Source organism: Tachyglossus aculeatus, chromosome X1, assembly GCF_015852505.1.
Source record: "Tachyglossus aculeatus isolate mTacAcu1 chromosome X1, mTacAcu1.pri, whole genome shotgun sequence".
NCBI lineage: Eukaryota > Metazoa > Chordata > Mammalia > Monotremata > Tachyglossidae > Tachyglossus > Tachyglossus aculeatus.
The window spans coordinates 80,415,784-80,430,289 of record NC_052101.1 but is presented as its reverse complement, the minus strand read 5'-3'; the positions used below and the strand labels follow the sequence as shown (position 1 = coordinate 80,430,289).

At 42.4% G+C, this 14,506-nt stretch overlaps 1 protein-coding gene across 8 annotated transcripts in view; it reads right to left on the bottom strand.

The window, feature by feature from the left end:
• Positions 1-14,506, bottom strand: part of WNK2 (WNK lysine deficient protein kinase 2) — a 148,167-nt gene that overhangs the window by 83,405 nt on the left and 50,256 nt on the right. For all 8 annotated transcript variants that reach the window (XM_038772055.1, XM_038772047.1, XM_038772050.1 and 5 more), the window contains 2 exons: positions 7,187-7,359; positions 5,718-5,938 (listed from right to left, as the gene is read on the bottom strand). In XM_038772055.1, coding sequence (XP_038627983.1) covers positions 5,718-5,938; positions 7,187-7,359 — 394 coding nt within the window. The remainder of the gene's footprint in view (positions 1-5,717; positions 5,939-7,186; positions 7,360-14,506) is intronic.

Below are 14,506 nucleotides of genomic sequence, written 5' to 3'. Positions count from 1 at the left end.
TGATAACTAGAAGGTGAGGTGGGGTCAAGAGAGGGTTTTTTTAGGATGGGAGAGACATGGGCATGTTTGAAGGCAGAGGGGAAGGAACCAGTGGAGAGTGATTGGTTGAAGATGGAAGTTAAGGAGGGAAGAAGGGATGGAGCGAGAGATTTCATGAGATGAGAGGGAATGGGGTCAGAAGCACAGGTGGCTGGAGTAGCACTTGAGAGGAGGCAGGAGAGCTCCTCTGAGGATACTGCTGGGAAGGATGGGAGAGTAGCAGAGAGTGTTGAGAGACGGGGGGTTGGAGAAGGGGGGGAAGTGACTTTGGGGAGGTCGGACCTGATGGATTTAATTTTGTTGATGAAGTAGGAGGCCAGATCGTTGTGGGTGAGTGAAGGAGGAGGGGGAGGAACCGGGGATCTGAGAAGGGAGTTGAATGTACGGAAGAGCTGACGGGAATGATGGGCATGGGTGTCAATGAGGGAGGAGAAATAGTTTTGTCTGGCAGAGGAGAGGGCTGAGTTAAGACAGGAAAGGATAAACTTGAAGTGAATGAGGTTGGCATGGTGTTTAGACTTTCGCCAGCAGCGTTCGGCAGCTCGAGCATAAGAGCGAAGGAGGCAGACAGTGGCAGTGATCCAGGGCTGTGGGTTAGTGGTACGAGAGCGGCGAAGGGAAAGGGGAGCGAGTGAGTCTAGCTGAGTAGAAAGGGTAGAGTTGAGAGCAGTAATCTGATCATCAAGACTGGGTAGAGAGGAGAGGGAGGCGAGGTGGGGTGTGAGGCGCTCCGAAAGATGGATGGGGTCAAGAGAGCGGAGATCTCTGTGAGGGAGTAATATGGATTTACGGGGAAAGGAGTGTGAGTGAGGAGGCAGGTGAGAAGATTATGATCAGAGAGAGGGATTTCAGAGTTGGTGAGGGTGGACACAGTGCAGCGACAGGAGATGATGAGGTTGAGGGTATGACCAAGTTGGTGAGTGGGTGAGGTGGGGTGGAGCAAGAGGTTGGCAGCGTCGAGGAGAGATAGAAGGTGGGCGGCAGAGGAGTCATCAGGGATATCCATGTGGATGTTGAAGTCTCCGAGGATCAGAGTGGGCATGGAGAAGGAAAGAAGGAAGGTGAGGAAGGGGTCAAAGTCGTTAAAGAAGTTGGAGGTGGGGCCGAGAGGGCAGTAGATGACAGCTACCAGAATCTGGAGGGGGTGGTAGAGGCGAATAATGTGGGCTTCAAAGGAAGGGAAGGAAAGGGAAGGGGGAGGAGGGACAGTGCGAAAGCGACATTGGGGGGCGAGAAGGAAACTGACACCTACACATACCATGATTAATCTTCTATTACAACAAATTGGATTGGCTTCCCTAACACCTTAGCAGCCTCTTGCTTGATGTGCTACTTAAAACCCGGATATCAAGCCTGCTCTTCACTGGGCAAAGTTAAAAATTACTGGATAGGACCAGCTCAATTCCTTCTCAGGTGCCACTTTCTCAGGGTGTGACTTGAATATGCCCAAATAACCAGTGCCCAATAATGTATTATTCATTAAGAAAGAAACTAATTATAAATATATATATATTTGTATGCATATAAATATATATATATATATATATATATTCTTTACTATATTTTTCTTTCCCTGTGCTTAGTACAGTGTCCTCCACACAGAAAACACACATAATGCTATTATTACTTGGATCTCTGATAAATATATCAACTATCATTTATATTGATATACTGAGTGCAGTGAATTAGAGAGCTGAACAGTGTGGCCGTCTCATATGTACACTGCATTTAATGCCCCACCAATTCCAGAAGGGGCAGTTCCAAAGCACATCTAAAATTCACACCCAGATATTGAGAAGGAAAATAAATTGAGATCAGATGCTTGAAGCACACAAAAAGGTAATGAATGCTAAAGTATCCAGTAGCAAGCAGCACCGGATGTGCGCACACAATTTCAACAGCTGACTAAATCGCAGGGAAAGATTCTTTCTCGGGAACAGTGATTACGAGAGGAATCATGTGACTGCGGCTGTTCTTTCGACACTTCCATCGTGAACTGCACTTCGTAAGCCTACCACTTGAACATAGTGGAGGGCTAAATTTAAATCTCTAAAGGATGAATATCAATCTACCAGAGGTGAATAGGATTCTAACTCAGAATCAATCTTGACATAAAAGGACGTCTCTCCTAAACTTGGAGGGATATAAATTAGTCAACACGCTATTTATGTCCTCACAAAATATGTGGTTTCTAGTTGCCCATGTGATACTTATGAAGCACCATGTCAAAAGGTTCTTGTCCACGTGGGCATACAAACTGAGAAACTTAACCATATAAACACGAGTTATTGCTTCTCACAAAAAATAAGGGACAATGCCAAGAGGCTATGAATTAATGATGTAAGGGACACATTAATAAAAAGTAAATTGGTAGTTCATTGTACTGGGACAAGAAGAGAAGTCCTAGAATACTCAACAACTGAAGCCCCTTACTTTTAAACCTATTACTTCACAGGAATACTGGATTTTATTTTTGCAATGGCCCTACAGAAAGAGCCCAGGGTATGTGTGTGCCTGAGAAAAAGTGAGTGCAAAGATTAACAGTGAAGCAAATTTTGTTGGTTATTGCCATGTTTCTGCTAAAGGAGTACTGCATTCAGTTTAGTATTTTTAAACTTTGGAGGATTCAGGATCAAGATCAGGGGAGGGAGAGAGGCGCATACTGGATGACATTTGTCAGTAGGTGTTGATGTTTTAAAGATGACTGGATTGGTTTTCATGGAAGAGGCTTTCCCTTACCTCTCCTTACGATTTAGATTTGATTTGGCCTGCTGATAATATTCTCAATTACACAGAGATATTTTTAAATTTTGGAAAGGATGCTGTTGCGCACAAAATAATTTTACTAGAAAGCACTACATGAGAAAAATGACTAAAAAATGTGATAAAGAGAAGAAAATATAAGCAATGTGGTTTTGTATCCACATAGCAAGTTGATTGGCTGATTTAAAAGAATACTGAAATATTATAAAAGCCTGGGTCACATGATGAAAATTATAGAAATCTGGAATAAAAACTCAGAACAAAGCCAAATGATCATTAACTTTCTTGTCCCAATATTTCTAATCATCTACCAGAAATTTGGAATGGGGTAAAAGACAGAGGCAAAAAGCACACCATTTAAAGTTGCTTCTATAGCTATGCTCAATAAATTAGACAACTCACTTTTTTATTAACAAAAATGGAATGTGGGGAACCTGACACTAGGGAAGAATTAGTGACCTCTGTGTGATTTTAGCTTCCTTGGGTACTAGCCAGGGCAAACAACTGGCAAAAGTGAAAATGGAGAACAGCAGGATGATTTTCTAGACACACAGGTTTTTGTCCTAAGGTATTTGTTAAGTGCTTACTATGTGCCAGGAGCTAGGGTAGATACAAGCTAATCAGGTTGGACAAAGTCCATGTCTCACATAGGGTTCCTAGTCTAAATCCCCATTTTACAGGTGAGGTAACTGAGGCACAAAGAAGTTAAGTGACTTGCCCGAGGGCACACAGCAGTCAAGTGGCAGAGCTGGGACTAGAACCCAGGTCCTTTTGACACCCAGGCCCAGACTCTATCCAATAAGCCACACTGCTTCTGTTCTTATAAGTTCCCAACCCTAGTAGAAATCTCTTTTAACATTATTTAGACAATTTCCTCCCAACACACATTCTTTAGATTGAGACTTATGTGTCTCCTAGAATACTAATGCCAGAACAGAGACCTGGATCCTGGTACAGGGACCAGAGATGTCAACTCCATGGGGGAGACTGCTCCAACAGCCTTTGGGGCACATTCCAGGTCTCTGACAAGACCCACGAGTTTCCAATCAGGGCCACAAAGACACAAAATGGTGGATTTTTTGACCTGTTCTTTGAAGACTGTCCCCTCCCAATCTCCATCCACCTTAAAATGCTTGTCCCCTTTTTGCCCACATGCAAATTGTAAAGTTGGGATCCCATCCTCAGCTCCTGTAAAGGGACAGGGACTGGAAGGGATATACTGACAAATCCTCTGATGAGACACTCACCTCCTTTTCACCTGCTGCCACTTTAAAGACCAAAGGGGTCTAAATGCAGCCCAAAGATTAGCATGTAACCATGTAGCCCATAATCCTATTGCCACCATGGTGCTAAAAGAATTCTGGGAAGGCAGTGGCAACTTGTTACCAAGGACTGGAGTGGTGAGGTGCCCAATGATAGCACCTTCCAAATACTGTTTAACTTCTCATTTGCTTCTAAGTACGATATCTTGAACTTTGGTTGTCCACTACTAAGCACCTAGCACAGTGCTTTGCACATGGTAGGCACTCAAATATTATTCGATGAATATTGTACCAATGATAGTTTTAACTGCTGAATTTTCACTTGTTTTCAACATTCAAACTGTGTTCTTGCTAGATCTGTCTGCCCTCTCTTCTTTATATTCTGAGCCCCATTAGCCTAGTACCATGTCTTAGTTAATTTGTTTACAATTATCCCATTGCCTAAGACAGTGCTTGGCACAAGGTAAGCCCTTAATAAATGCTAATAAGAATAATATTAATGAGTCCCTAACGGTCTCCAAAGCAGCCTGAAGGTATGTGCACACTTCCCTCCAAACTGGGCAATAGCACCTGCTGCACTAGCCCATTTCCACGCTCACAGAGAGGAGAGAACTAACAAAGAATCACAAAGTCTGAATTCAGAGAATTCAGAGAGTTTCAAATTAAAGGTGGGAAAACCAGGATTTCTGTAGCCCCCACATTAATTACTAGAGAAGCAGCTTGGCCTAATGGAAACAGCATGGGCCTGGGAGTCAGAATAATAATAATAATAATAATGATAGCATTTATTAAGCACTTACTATGTGCAAAGCACTGTTCTAAGCACTGGGGAGGTTACAAGGTGATCAGGTTGTCCCACGGGGGGCTCACAGTCTTAATCCCCATTTTACAGATGGGGTAACTGAGGCACAGAGAAGTTACGTGACTTGCCCAAAGTCACAGAGCTGGCAATTGGCAGAGCTGGCATTTGAACCCATGACCTCTGACTCCAAAGCCCGAAGCTTTGACTCCAAACCCAAAGTCAGAAGAACTGGGTTCTAGTTCAAGCTCTACTAATTGCTTGCTTTCTGATGTTGGGCAAGTCACTTAACTTCTCTGTGCCTCAGTTCCCTCAACTGTGAAATAGGAATTAAATACCTGTCCTCCCTTCTACTCAGACTGTGAGCTTTGTGTGGGACAGGGACTGTGTCCAACATATTTAACTTGTACCTACCCCTACTGCTTAGAACAGTGTTTGACACATGACAAGCACTTAACAAATACCATTTAAAAATTTACACTATATCATTTTCTAGTTATAGTCTGAAAACACTTCTGCTCATAGATGGAGACTGGAAAGAACATTCCACATTTTGATCTTGAAATGTGAAGGGAAGAGGAACTCATGTGATACAAGCTTATTTCAAGTTAACAGAAAATGGATTCATAAAGTTACTGTGATGACCTGGTGACAAGAGAGTTATAAAATACCAAAATCCCTTCTGACAAGTGAGCTATAAAATACCAAAATCCCTTCTGAAAGACAATGAATTTCATCTAACCTGAAACACATTATCTGGATGTTGAAACACTGATATTCAGATTTTTAAAGACTTCCCCATAAATTATCATTCCTCTATGTACATAGCTGGTGAATGACAAACACAGGTTTACCTATTACACTTTTGGCGAATGAAGCCCTCTTGAGGGTAGCCAGACCTAAATCTCCTATTTTCACAGATCCAGTTGGTCCAGTAATGAAAATATTATCGCATTTCAAGTCTCTGTGAATGATAGGTGGAGTCCTTGTATGCAAAAAAAGCAGGCCTTTCAGAATTTGTCGGCACCAGCTGCGAAGAACCTTTGGTTTCATCACTTTAAATCGCTTCAGATATCTACAGAGAGGGCAAAAATACACAGCAGCAGTTTTACTAAATTGATTTATTTCCATAACTTTTAAATAAGTGCAGAAAATTGTTCAAGCTCAATGTGCATAAAGGAAACAACTGTTACATAAATCAAGTATGTGCTACTAAATTTGGTAGAAGAGCATGAACCGTAGACTCATGATATTTAAAGAGGCTTGGGTGCTGAGGCTGTTTAGAATAGGCTTAGAAGTTTTCTAACAGGTTTGCAGGATATGTTTTGGCTAGTACAGTGCTTGGCACACAGTAAGCACTCAGTAAATACCACCGATTGATGGACCAATAGACTGACATAATGATAGACTTTTAAGCAGCAACATATGGGGCACAGGGACTTTTTTATAAGGAGGCTCCCAATCCGATATTCATTTACTTTTAGGACATCGTTATCAATACCATGTATCGAGTGCCTAATTTGGGAAGGTCCTTTGGGAACAGATGCCATAGAGCTGAAGACTTTAAAGCGGCAGTAACAACTTGGAAGGATGCACTGAAATGCAGAGCATCAAAAAACCGAATGGGAGTAACTTTTACTGAAGCCTTAAGAAGCCACCTATTATAGTAGAAAGACAACAATACAAAGATTGGTGTTCCAAGTTGCCAGGCTATCAGAGTCTATTGGATATTAGGATAATTGAATAAAATTGGGTATGCATATTCCCCCAAATCCTTTGATTATCTGATCTAGCAAGTGCACACACCAACTGGTTTGGATAATTGGCTTTCCACTCTTAATCAGTAAATACCTTTGGGGAGACAGCCAAGTTGAGAACTTGATGCTTCCAGTGCTAACTTAGAGCTCCATCCACACCAGTTTGGGGGTCAGTCTACAACACTATCTGCTAAACATTTAATGTCTATTGAACCATATGAGGATGAGGTGGCTTTATGCCACCCACAGGATTTTCAAAACAATGTTAATACCATATTAATACAACACACTTTCTAAAACCATTAAATGTGGCATGGCTGAGACCCAAGATAAACACATTCTTTTGCTGGGACCAACTATCCACACACAAAAAAGAAACTGAGAAAATAAAATTGATAACCTGCAAACTCTGTCGTGCATGGATCGAAATGCAGATGTAATGTGTTGGGAGTGACATGACATGGAGGGAAAAGATTGACCTAATTTTTTTCTTAAATCAGCCTTGGGTATATTTTTGTGTGTGTGGTCTTTATCTTTTCAGCAGGAAATCAGCTCAGACAACTTACGTTTTGAGTGTTCCAGAAGTCATTAATTCAGTAACCAACACAATGCACCTCTTTCCCTTTGCACAAGATTCCCAGAAGTCATAAAATCGAACAATGTTTGGATGTTGCAGGCCTTTCAACATTTCAGCTTCCTCTTTAAATCTCTGTCTCTCCACTTTTGTAAGTTTTCTGTCCTAGAATTAAAAAGTAAAAAAAAAAATACATTGTATAGGAAACCACTTTTATGGTTAAACAAGTTAACATGGCTTATAGCAAATCATGTTTCAGATTCTTAATTCAAGCAGCATACTTACTCTATCCCATTAGAGTGTAAGTTCTTTATGGGCAGGGAATGTGTCAATTCTTTATTCTGTAAATCCCAAGAACCTGGTACAGCGCAATGCACTAAATAAATGCTGCTACTCCAGCCACTACTACTACTACCACCATCACCACCACCACCACCAGGGATGTTAGTGAGATATTTTAAAGTTCAATTAGTTCTGGCTAGCAATATAACTCCATTCCCATCCTCAGAGAATTGCCTGTATCAGAAGAACAGAGAGTTCCCACCGATCCTTTGAGTAGAAATTTCAAGTAAGGGGGATACAAGGGAAGGGTGGGTAGGACAGAAACAGCAGCATTTCAACATAATTGAATGACTATATTAAGGATAATAATAATTTTGGTACCTCAGGCATTTGGATCCACGTGAGGCTCACAGTCTAAGTAAGAGGGAGAACAGGTACTCAATCCCCACTTTACAGGAGAGAAAACTGAGGCATGGAAAAGTTAAATGACTTGTTCAAAGCAGGCCAGTGGTCGAGCCAGGATTAGAACCCCTGTCCTTTGATTCCTAGGCCTGTGCTCCTTCCACTAGATCACAGGGTATCTTCGAACAGAAAGACAACTCTACTATTAGTGGGTCAGCTCTCTTCAATCATAGACTATGCCTGGGCAAAAAAAGTCCAAAGAACATCGAAGTAGTTGAATCAAATCTAGCTTCCCCTATATGACAATAACTTGAAATCTCAATTCCCCAACAGAAATTTTAAGAGTTCTGGAACTTATTATTTCCATTTATCCATATAGTACTTGCTTAGCATTTGTTAAAAGCTTCACCAGGTCTTGAATCAATTGCCTAATTTCTCTTCCAGTGGAGAAAGGAATGATAAACTTTTCATGGTCTGTAAAGACAGAATATCTTAAAGAAAAGTTGTCCTATTTGTGAGAGTTTAAAGGAAAAATAACACACCTACCCACCTAAGAAACTCAGGCAAATTATTTCACATGGAAAAAAAAGCCACAGGCTTGTTTATACAATGAAAGAGAAGCTGTGCCAAACATCTTTTATGCTGGTATCAAACCCCAGGTTTGTCCTATTTTTAACATGTTAGGGCAAAAAAACCCCACCAAAACACCTACAACAAAACTGAGTTGATCAGGCTACAAAATATGTTCCCAAATGAAGGTATTTAGTATCAAATGAACAATACAGTGCTTTACTTATGGATGCAGACGCCATGGTCTAGAAAATTGAAGTGAATATTCTTTGCTCGTCCTTTAAACATGTTGAAACAACATGCTGATTTAGGCAACACACACAAAAAAACCACACATCCACTGAATGTTTATAGTCTTTAACTGAACACTACTTAATACAAGTAGGTAAGAGAATGTTCCTAAACCAGGTCAGCAGGCTAAAACAACAATGTACTGAGCTGACAGGTAAACCCCTCCCATGGGTCTTTAAAAGATGATGTCTTGTATCACACTAGAGTTTACTGCATATTCTGCCAAACCACTTCCAACATGTTTATCTCTAAGTCATTAGTCTCTCTGTAACAAGTTGAAAAGTGGCAATTTTCCTAAACAGTGAGAATTTTTTAGTTTCACAAATGCCTAAATACAATACATCCCTATGGAATGAGCATCTCCTTTAAACATCTATACAATGAGCCTTAAAACGTGATTGTGTTTCAGTGCAGAAAGTACATTTCCTTTCTGCTGTTCAGGGGAAGAGACAAGCTGTCCAATCGAAAACTAGTTATTTAAAGATCAGGAGATAGCCAAAACATTAAAGTAAGAAAATCACATTAGATTCAAAGTTGGAGAAGCCTAAAACAAAAGAGGCAACTTGTTAAGAGATTTCCCATGAGAAGGAAATCTCACAGTTGGCAAGACTTGGAGCTGTTTGTCTTAAAAAAGAAATTTCCCTGTAAATAAACAACAGAGTTTAGGCTTGTGAGCTGTGCGGTATCAGCACTGTTCTGGGACATGTCAGCCTATTTCTGTCACAGGAGCCCTCTTAAGCTAGGGATGAATGGGATAAGAGAAAGGAGGGAGGATGCATTAGGACATAGGGAGATGTATGTACATATAAAAGGCAGTATTATAACACACATGCAAGTATCCACACACAAACACACGCACACACCACACACCCCTAACAAATGTACCCTAAAGATTAAAACACTACAATGCCTAAAATAGCACCACCTAGATATTGAAATATACCGGCACAAAGTAAACTGCTCCCCTAGGAGCCCTAACTCATTATTTGAGGCTTCTGCAATCATGTTTGGCTCTGCTCTCTCTAATGCCCAAGCAAATTATTCATTAGCAAGTGCGAGACCAAATGGTGTCAACACTATCCAGATGGTTGAGAGGACATCCAAACTGCTATCCTTGGATGATTTTCCTGACTTAGCCATGGCCTGGAGTACCTTGAAGATTGTATGCCTTCACACTTCAGTTAGAACCTAAACATAACAAATAGGGATCCTTCCTTTACCAGTCAAAGAAACATTAGGAGGTGGGTTTAGGGATCTGACAAGCTTGGAACCATTAACATTTAATTTCAAACTGCGCTGATGGCCCCTCTAAAACTGTCTTTCTGAAGGGCTAATTGTTTCAGTACTGTATGTTTCAATCCCAGGGACTAGCTTTGAAATCACCTTCTAGGTTGGAAAGTTAGCACAGTGTTGCCTTGAGTTCCTCCACAGGTATGAAGGATGCCCAGGCTTCTTGAAGGCTGTGGGACTATGAATCACACATCACTCCCCCCATTCCCCACCACGAACCTCAGCCATCCTTGGAAGGGTCAGACATATCAAAAAAGCAACAATTCACCTAGCATTTGGAAGTGGGGGTGGGGAGTGAGCAGTGATAGCAGAATATTTACATTCGGGGTGAATCTGGGTGAGCACATTTGGATGATATGGATTTTCTGGCATTAGATACTCTGAATCATTAGTTGATAAGAGAGTGGGTGGTTTCTTTTTTCCCCCCTCCCTTTTGAAAATAGCCCCAAGTTGTTTAAAATTTCATAAGGCTGAAACTTGACATGGAAGAGAATAAACAGTCCTGGAGTGTCAGTAAACTAAGCTATTTTCCTAGGGGACGGAGAAGGGAGGAGGAAGGTCCAGGAGTTCAAGAGATATATGACATGCTCTAAAATAGATATTTTAAAAATAACTTGTGTCAGTACACCATGTGGCCTGTTTTGTTGGGACTTACCATGGGGAAGCATCAAAATGTCTGCTTAATATCACCCTGCACAGTCTGTCTGCTTACCTGGAGTTTTGGAGCTCAAATGAAAATGTTTAACATCGAAGCAGTAAACACTACTTTCTATCAAGTCAGGCCTGTTTGACCTTTATACTCTATATTAGAATCTCTCTCCACAAGACAGAGTGGAACACAAGGCTTCATAAAGGCACAGTGTATCACTCAGGGATTCATTCAATCGTATTTATTGAGTGCTTACTGTGTGCAGAGCACTGTAATAAGCGCTTAACCCAGGGATGCATGTGTTACTTCAGAAAGTATGTCACTAGGACTTGTCACCTTACCAAGATGACACACAAGGCAGACAGCATACTAATGGAAAGGGTCCTACTTGGAAAATCTGGTCTGGTTCAATGGAAAGGGTCCTATCTGGAAAATCTGGTCTGGTTCAATCAATTAATGGTATTTATTGAGCTCATACTGTGTGCAGAGCACTGTACTAAGCACTTGGGAGAGAGTACAATACAACAGTGTTGATAGACATGTTCTCTGCCCACAAGAAGCACAAAGTCTAGAGGGAGGAGCAACCACACTGGAGGGGCAGAGATCACTTCTTTGTGAATTTATAGTGGATGAAATCTTTGCCTTAAGTTTGACTGGGAGGTACCCCTTCCCCATCCTCCCTGGCCCAGCCATCTTCAATCCTGAAGGTTTTACAATAATGTCTGTCTCCCCATCTAGACTGTAAGCTCACTGTGGGCAGGGAATGTGTTTACCAACTGTTATAATGTGTTTTCCCAAGTGCTTAGTACAGTGCTCTTCACACAGTAAGCACTCAATACCATAGATTGATTGATTTCATCAGCTGTCCACAAAGGAAGGGGGACTTTGAGGAAGAGGGAACTCGGAGGAAGGATCCCCACCACCTGTTCCCACCCCACCCTGCCCCAACCCACTGACATTTTTGCCACAGGGGCAAGGTGGCAGGAAGATCTGGAGCAGGGGGTTCTACAGCAGCACAGCACCTGAGTTTGTTGCTATGGTTGTGGAAATACGGTGGATCTGGAGTGGGTGATATTATTGGGGTGAAAAAAGCAAGAGTTTTTTCTAGGGACGGGGCGGGGGGCAGGTGGGGTGGTAACGAGCATGTCTGGACTAGCTGGAAAAGGTTTTTGTAAATAACCACTCGTTACGGGCAGGGAACATGCCTGCTAATTCTGTTGTACTGTACTCTCCCAAGCACTTAGTACAGTGCTCTGCATTTAAGTGCTTAATAAATAAGATTGATACCACAAGAAATTCCTAAAGCAGCAAAAGTCAATCTCCTAGAGGGAAATTTCTACTAATAAAACGTATTTATTTAGTGTTTGCAGAACACTACTAAACACTTGGGGAGCACAATACAGCAGAATTAGTACTTATGATCCCTGCCTTCAAGGAGTTCGCAGTCTAGCAAGGAAGACAGAACCTAAAATAATTCACAGATTGGAATAAGGAGGAAAAGGGGATATGTACACGAGTTGATTCTTAAGTAGTAGCATATGTAATATCTGTTCCTAAGTGCTATGGGAGTTGTGAATATCTAAGTGCTTAGATGGTCCAGAAATCCTGAACAAGCAGTAGGGAGGATATAAACAGGGAGTATTAGAAATTAATTGGGAAAAGTCTGCAGGAGGAAATGTGATTTCAGAAGGGCTTGGAAAATAAGGAGAGTTGTGGTCTGTTGAATTTGAATGGGGAGGGTATGTGGAAAACACCAGTGATGAGAGATGGGAATGAGGCACAGTGAGTAGGTTACCATGAGAGGAACAAAGATTGTGAGCTGGGGTATAGTGGGAGAAGAGAGTAGATACGTAGCTGGGGAAAAGAGATGATCAAATGCCTTGAAGACAATGGCCAGGACTTCATGAGGTGTGGAGTGGGCAACTATTGAGGAGTGGGGAGATGTATGCAGGACAGTGTTCTAGAAAAATGATCTGGGCAGCAGAGGGAAATACAGAATGGAAAGGGGAGAGACAAGAGGCAAGGGTATCAGTCAGGAGGCTGATGCAGTAGTCAAGCCGGGAAAGGACAAGTGCCTAGAGTCGAGTGGTGGTCGTTTGGATGGAGAGGAAGGGGTGGATTCTGGAAAAACCTATAGGATTTGGTGACAGACTGAATATGGGGGTTGGAAGAGAGGAAGGAGTCAAGGATAAAGCCACAGTCATGGGCTGCGCAGACCAGGATAATGGTGGTCCTGTAAACTATGATGGGAAAGTTCAGTGGAGGGGATGATTTTGGAAGGGAAGATGAGAAGTTCAGTTTTGGACATACTGATGTATTCTGAACATATTCTAGTTCCAGATTACTGTTTGACTTTGGGCTAATAGTTTAACCTTTCTATGTTTCAACTCCTTTTAAACAAGACTACTGCTCTCTCACTGTCTCATGGTAACTTTGTAAAGGCAACTGAGATATCCTGCATAAAGCACTGTACATACTTAGAACTTCTGGGAAGAATCCAAATCACTTCCTTTTCTTCTTGTCCTTTCTTCTCCCATTCTTATAAGGCTTTATACTTTCATTCCCCCAGAACAAAGGTGAGAACTAGAGAGTATGGCCATGAAAACACTGTTAATGCAACTATTAATCATACTTTTCCATTTGGATTTGCATGATAAACTGGCCTTGTATTAATTTGCAATTTTTTTTGGAACAACCAGTACTTTGCAACATAGTTCATGTTGTGACTTACCTGAAAAGCCTGATTTTTGAGTGGAGGAGGCTGTCTTGGGGAAACTTATGTGAACATTTATGGAATGATGGCAAGGTGCCCAGTAGAGTTAAGAACAGTCATATCAAAATCCAAATGATACAAAAGGACAGGGAGAAGGATGAGGACAGGAGGGGAGAACAAATGAGGCAACTTTACTAGACTCCATGCCAACCAAGGCCCCATGCCAGCAGAGGAGGCTATGGTAACCCAGGGCCCCAGGATCCAAAGCAGCACTGCCCCTTCAGTCTAACGCGGACAGGGGTTACCAATAATAACTGTGGTATTTGTTATTTGTTACTACATGCCAAGCACTGTTCTAAGAACTGGAGTGGATACAAGCAAATCGGGTTGGACACAGTCCCTATCCCACATGGGGCTCACAATCTTAATTCCCATTTTACGGACAGGGCAATGGAGGCACAGAGAAGTGAAGCAACTTGCCCAAGGTCACACAGCAGACAGTGGCGGAGCTGGGATTAGAATCCAGATCCTGTCGACTCCAGGCCAGTGCTCTATCCACTATGCCCTGCTGCTTACCAGTGGCAAGGATAACTGTGCTGGGGTATGGGGAGGTGGGCCGTGACGTTGGAAGCCTCCATCCAGGCTGGAGTAGTCTGCCGAGCCAGCATCTCCCCGTTTGATGGCTGGAACCTGGGCCAGCCTGGAACAGTATCTGGTCAGCAGCTGTGCTGTGCTAGATTTGGATGAGTTTCCACATGGCCTCCACAGACTACTGCAGCCCACCCTGGGGGGGCATCATCTGGGCTGCTTGGCTTCTCCAGCCCCAGGGCAGTGCTGACTCCACATGGGAATCCCTAGGGGCAACTGTAGTGGTGGTGCAGGCTTTGAGGCTGGTTTCACTGCAAGGAATATCAAGGTGCCTGGAGGTGACCACTGAACTCCAACCAATCAATGGGACTTACTGAGTGGCTGACAGCACAGCACTGTAGTAACCACTTGAGAGAGTGCTCCAGGAGCAAAACACAAAGTCCCTGCCCTAGAGGGGCTTACAGTTTAATGCAGGAGACAGGCAGACATAAATAATTGACAAGTAGAGGGAAGAGGAGGAGGGAAGG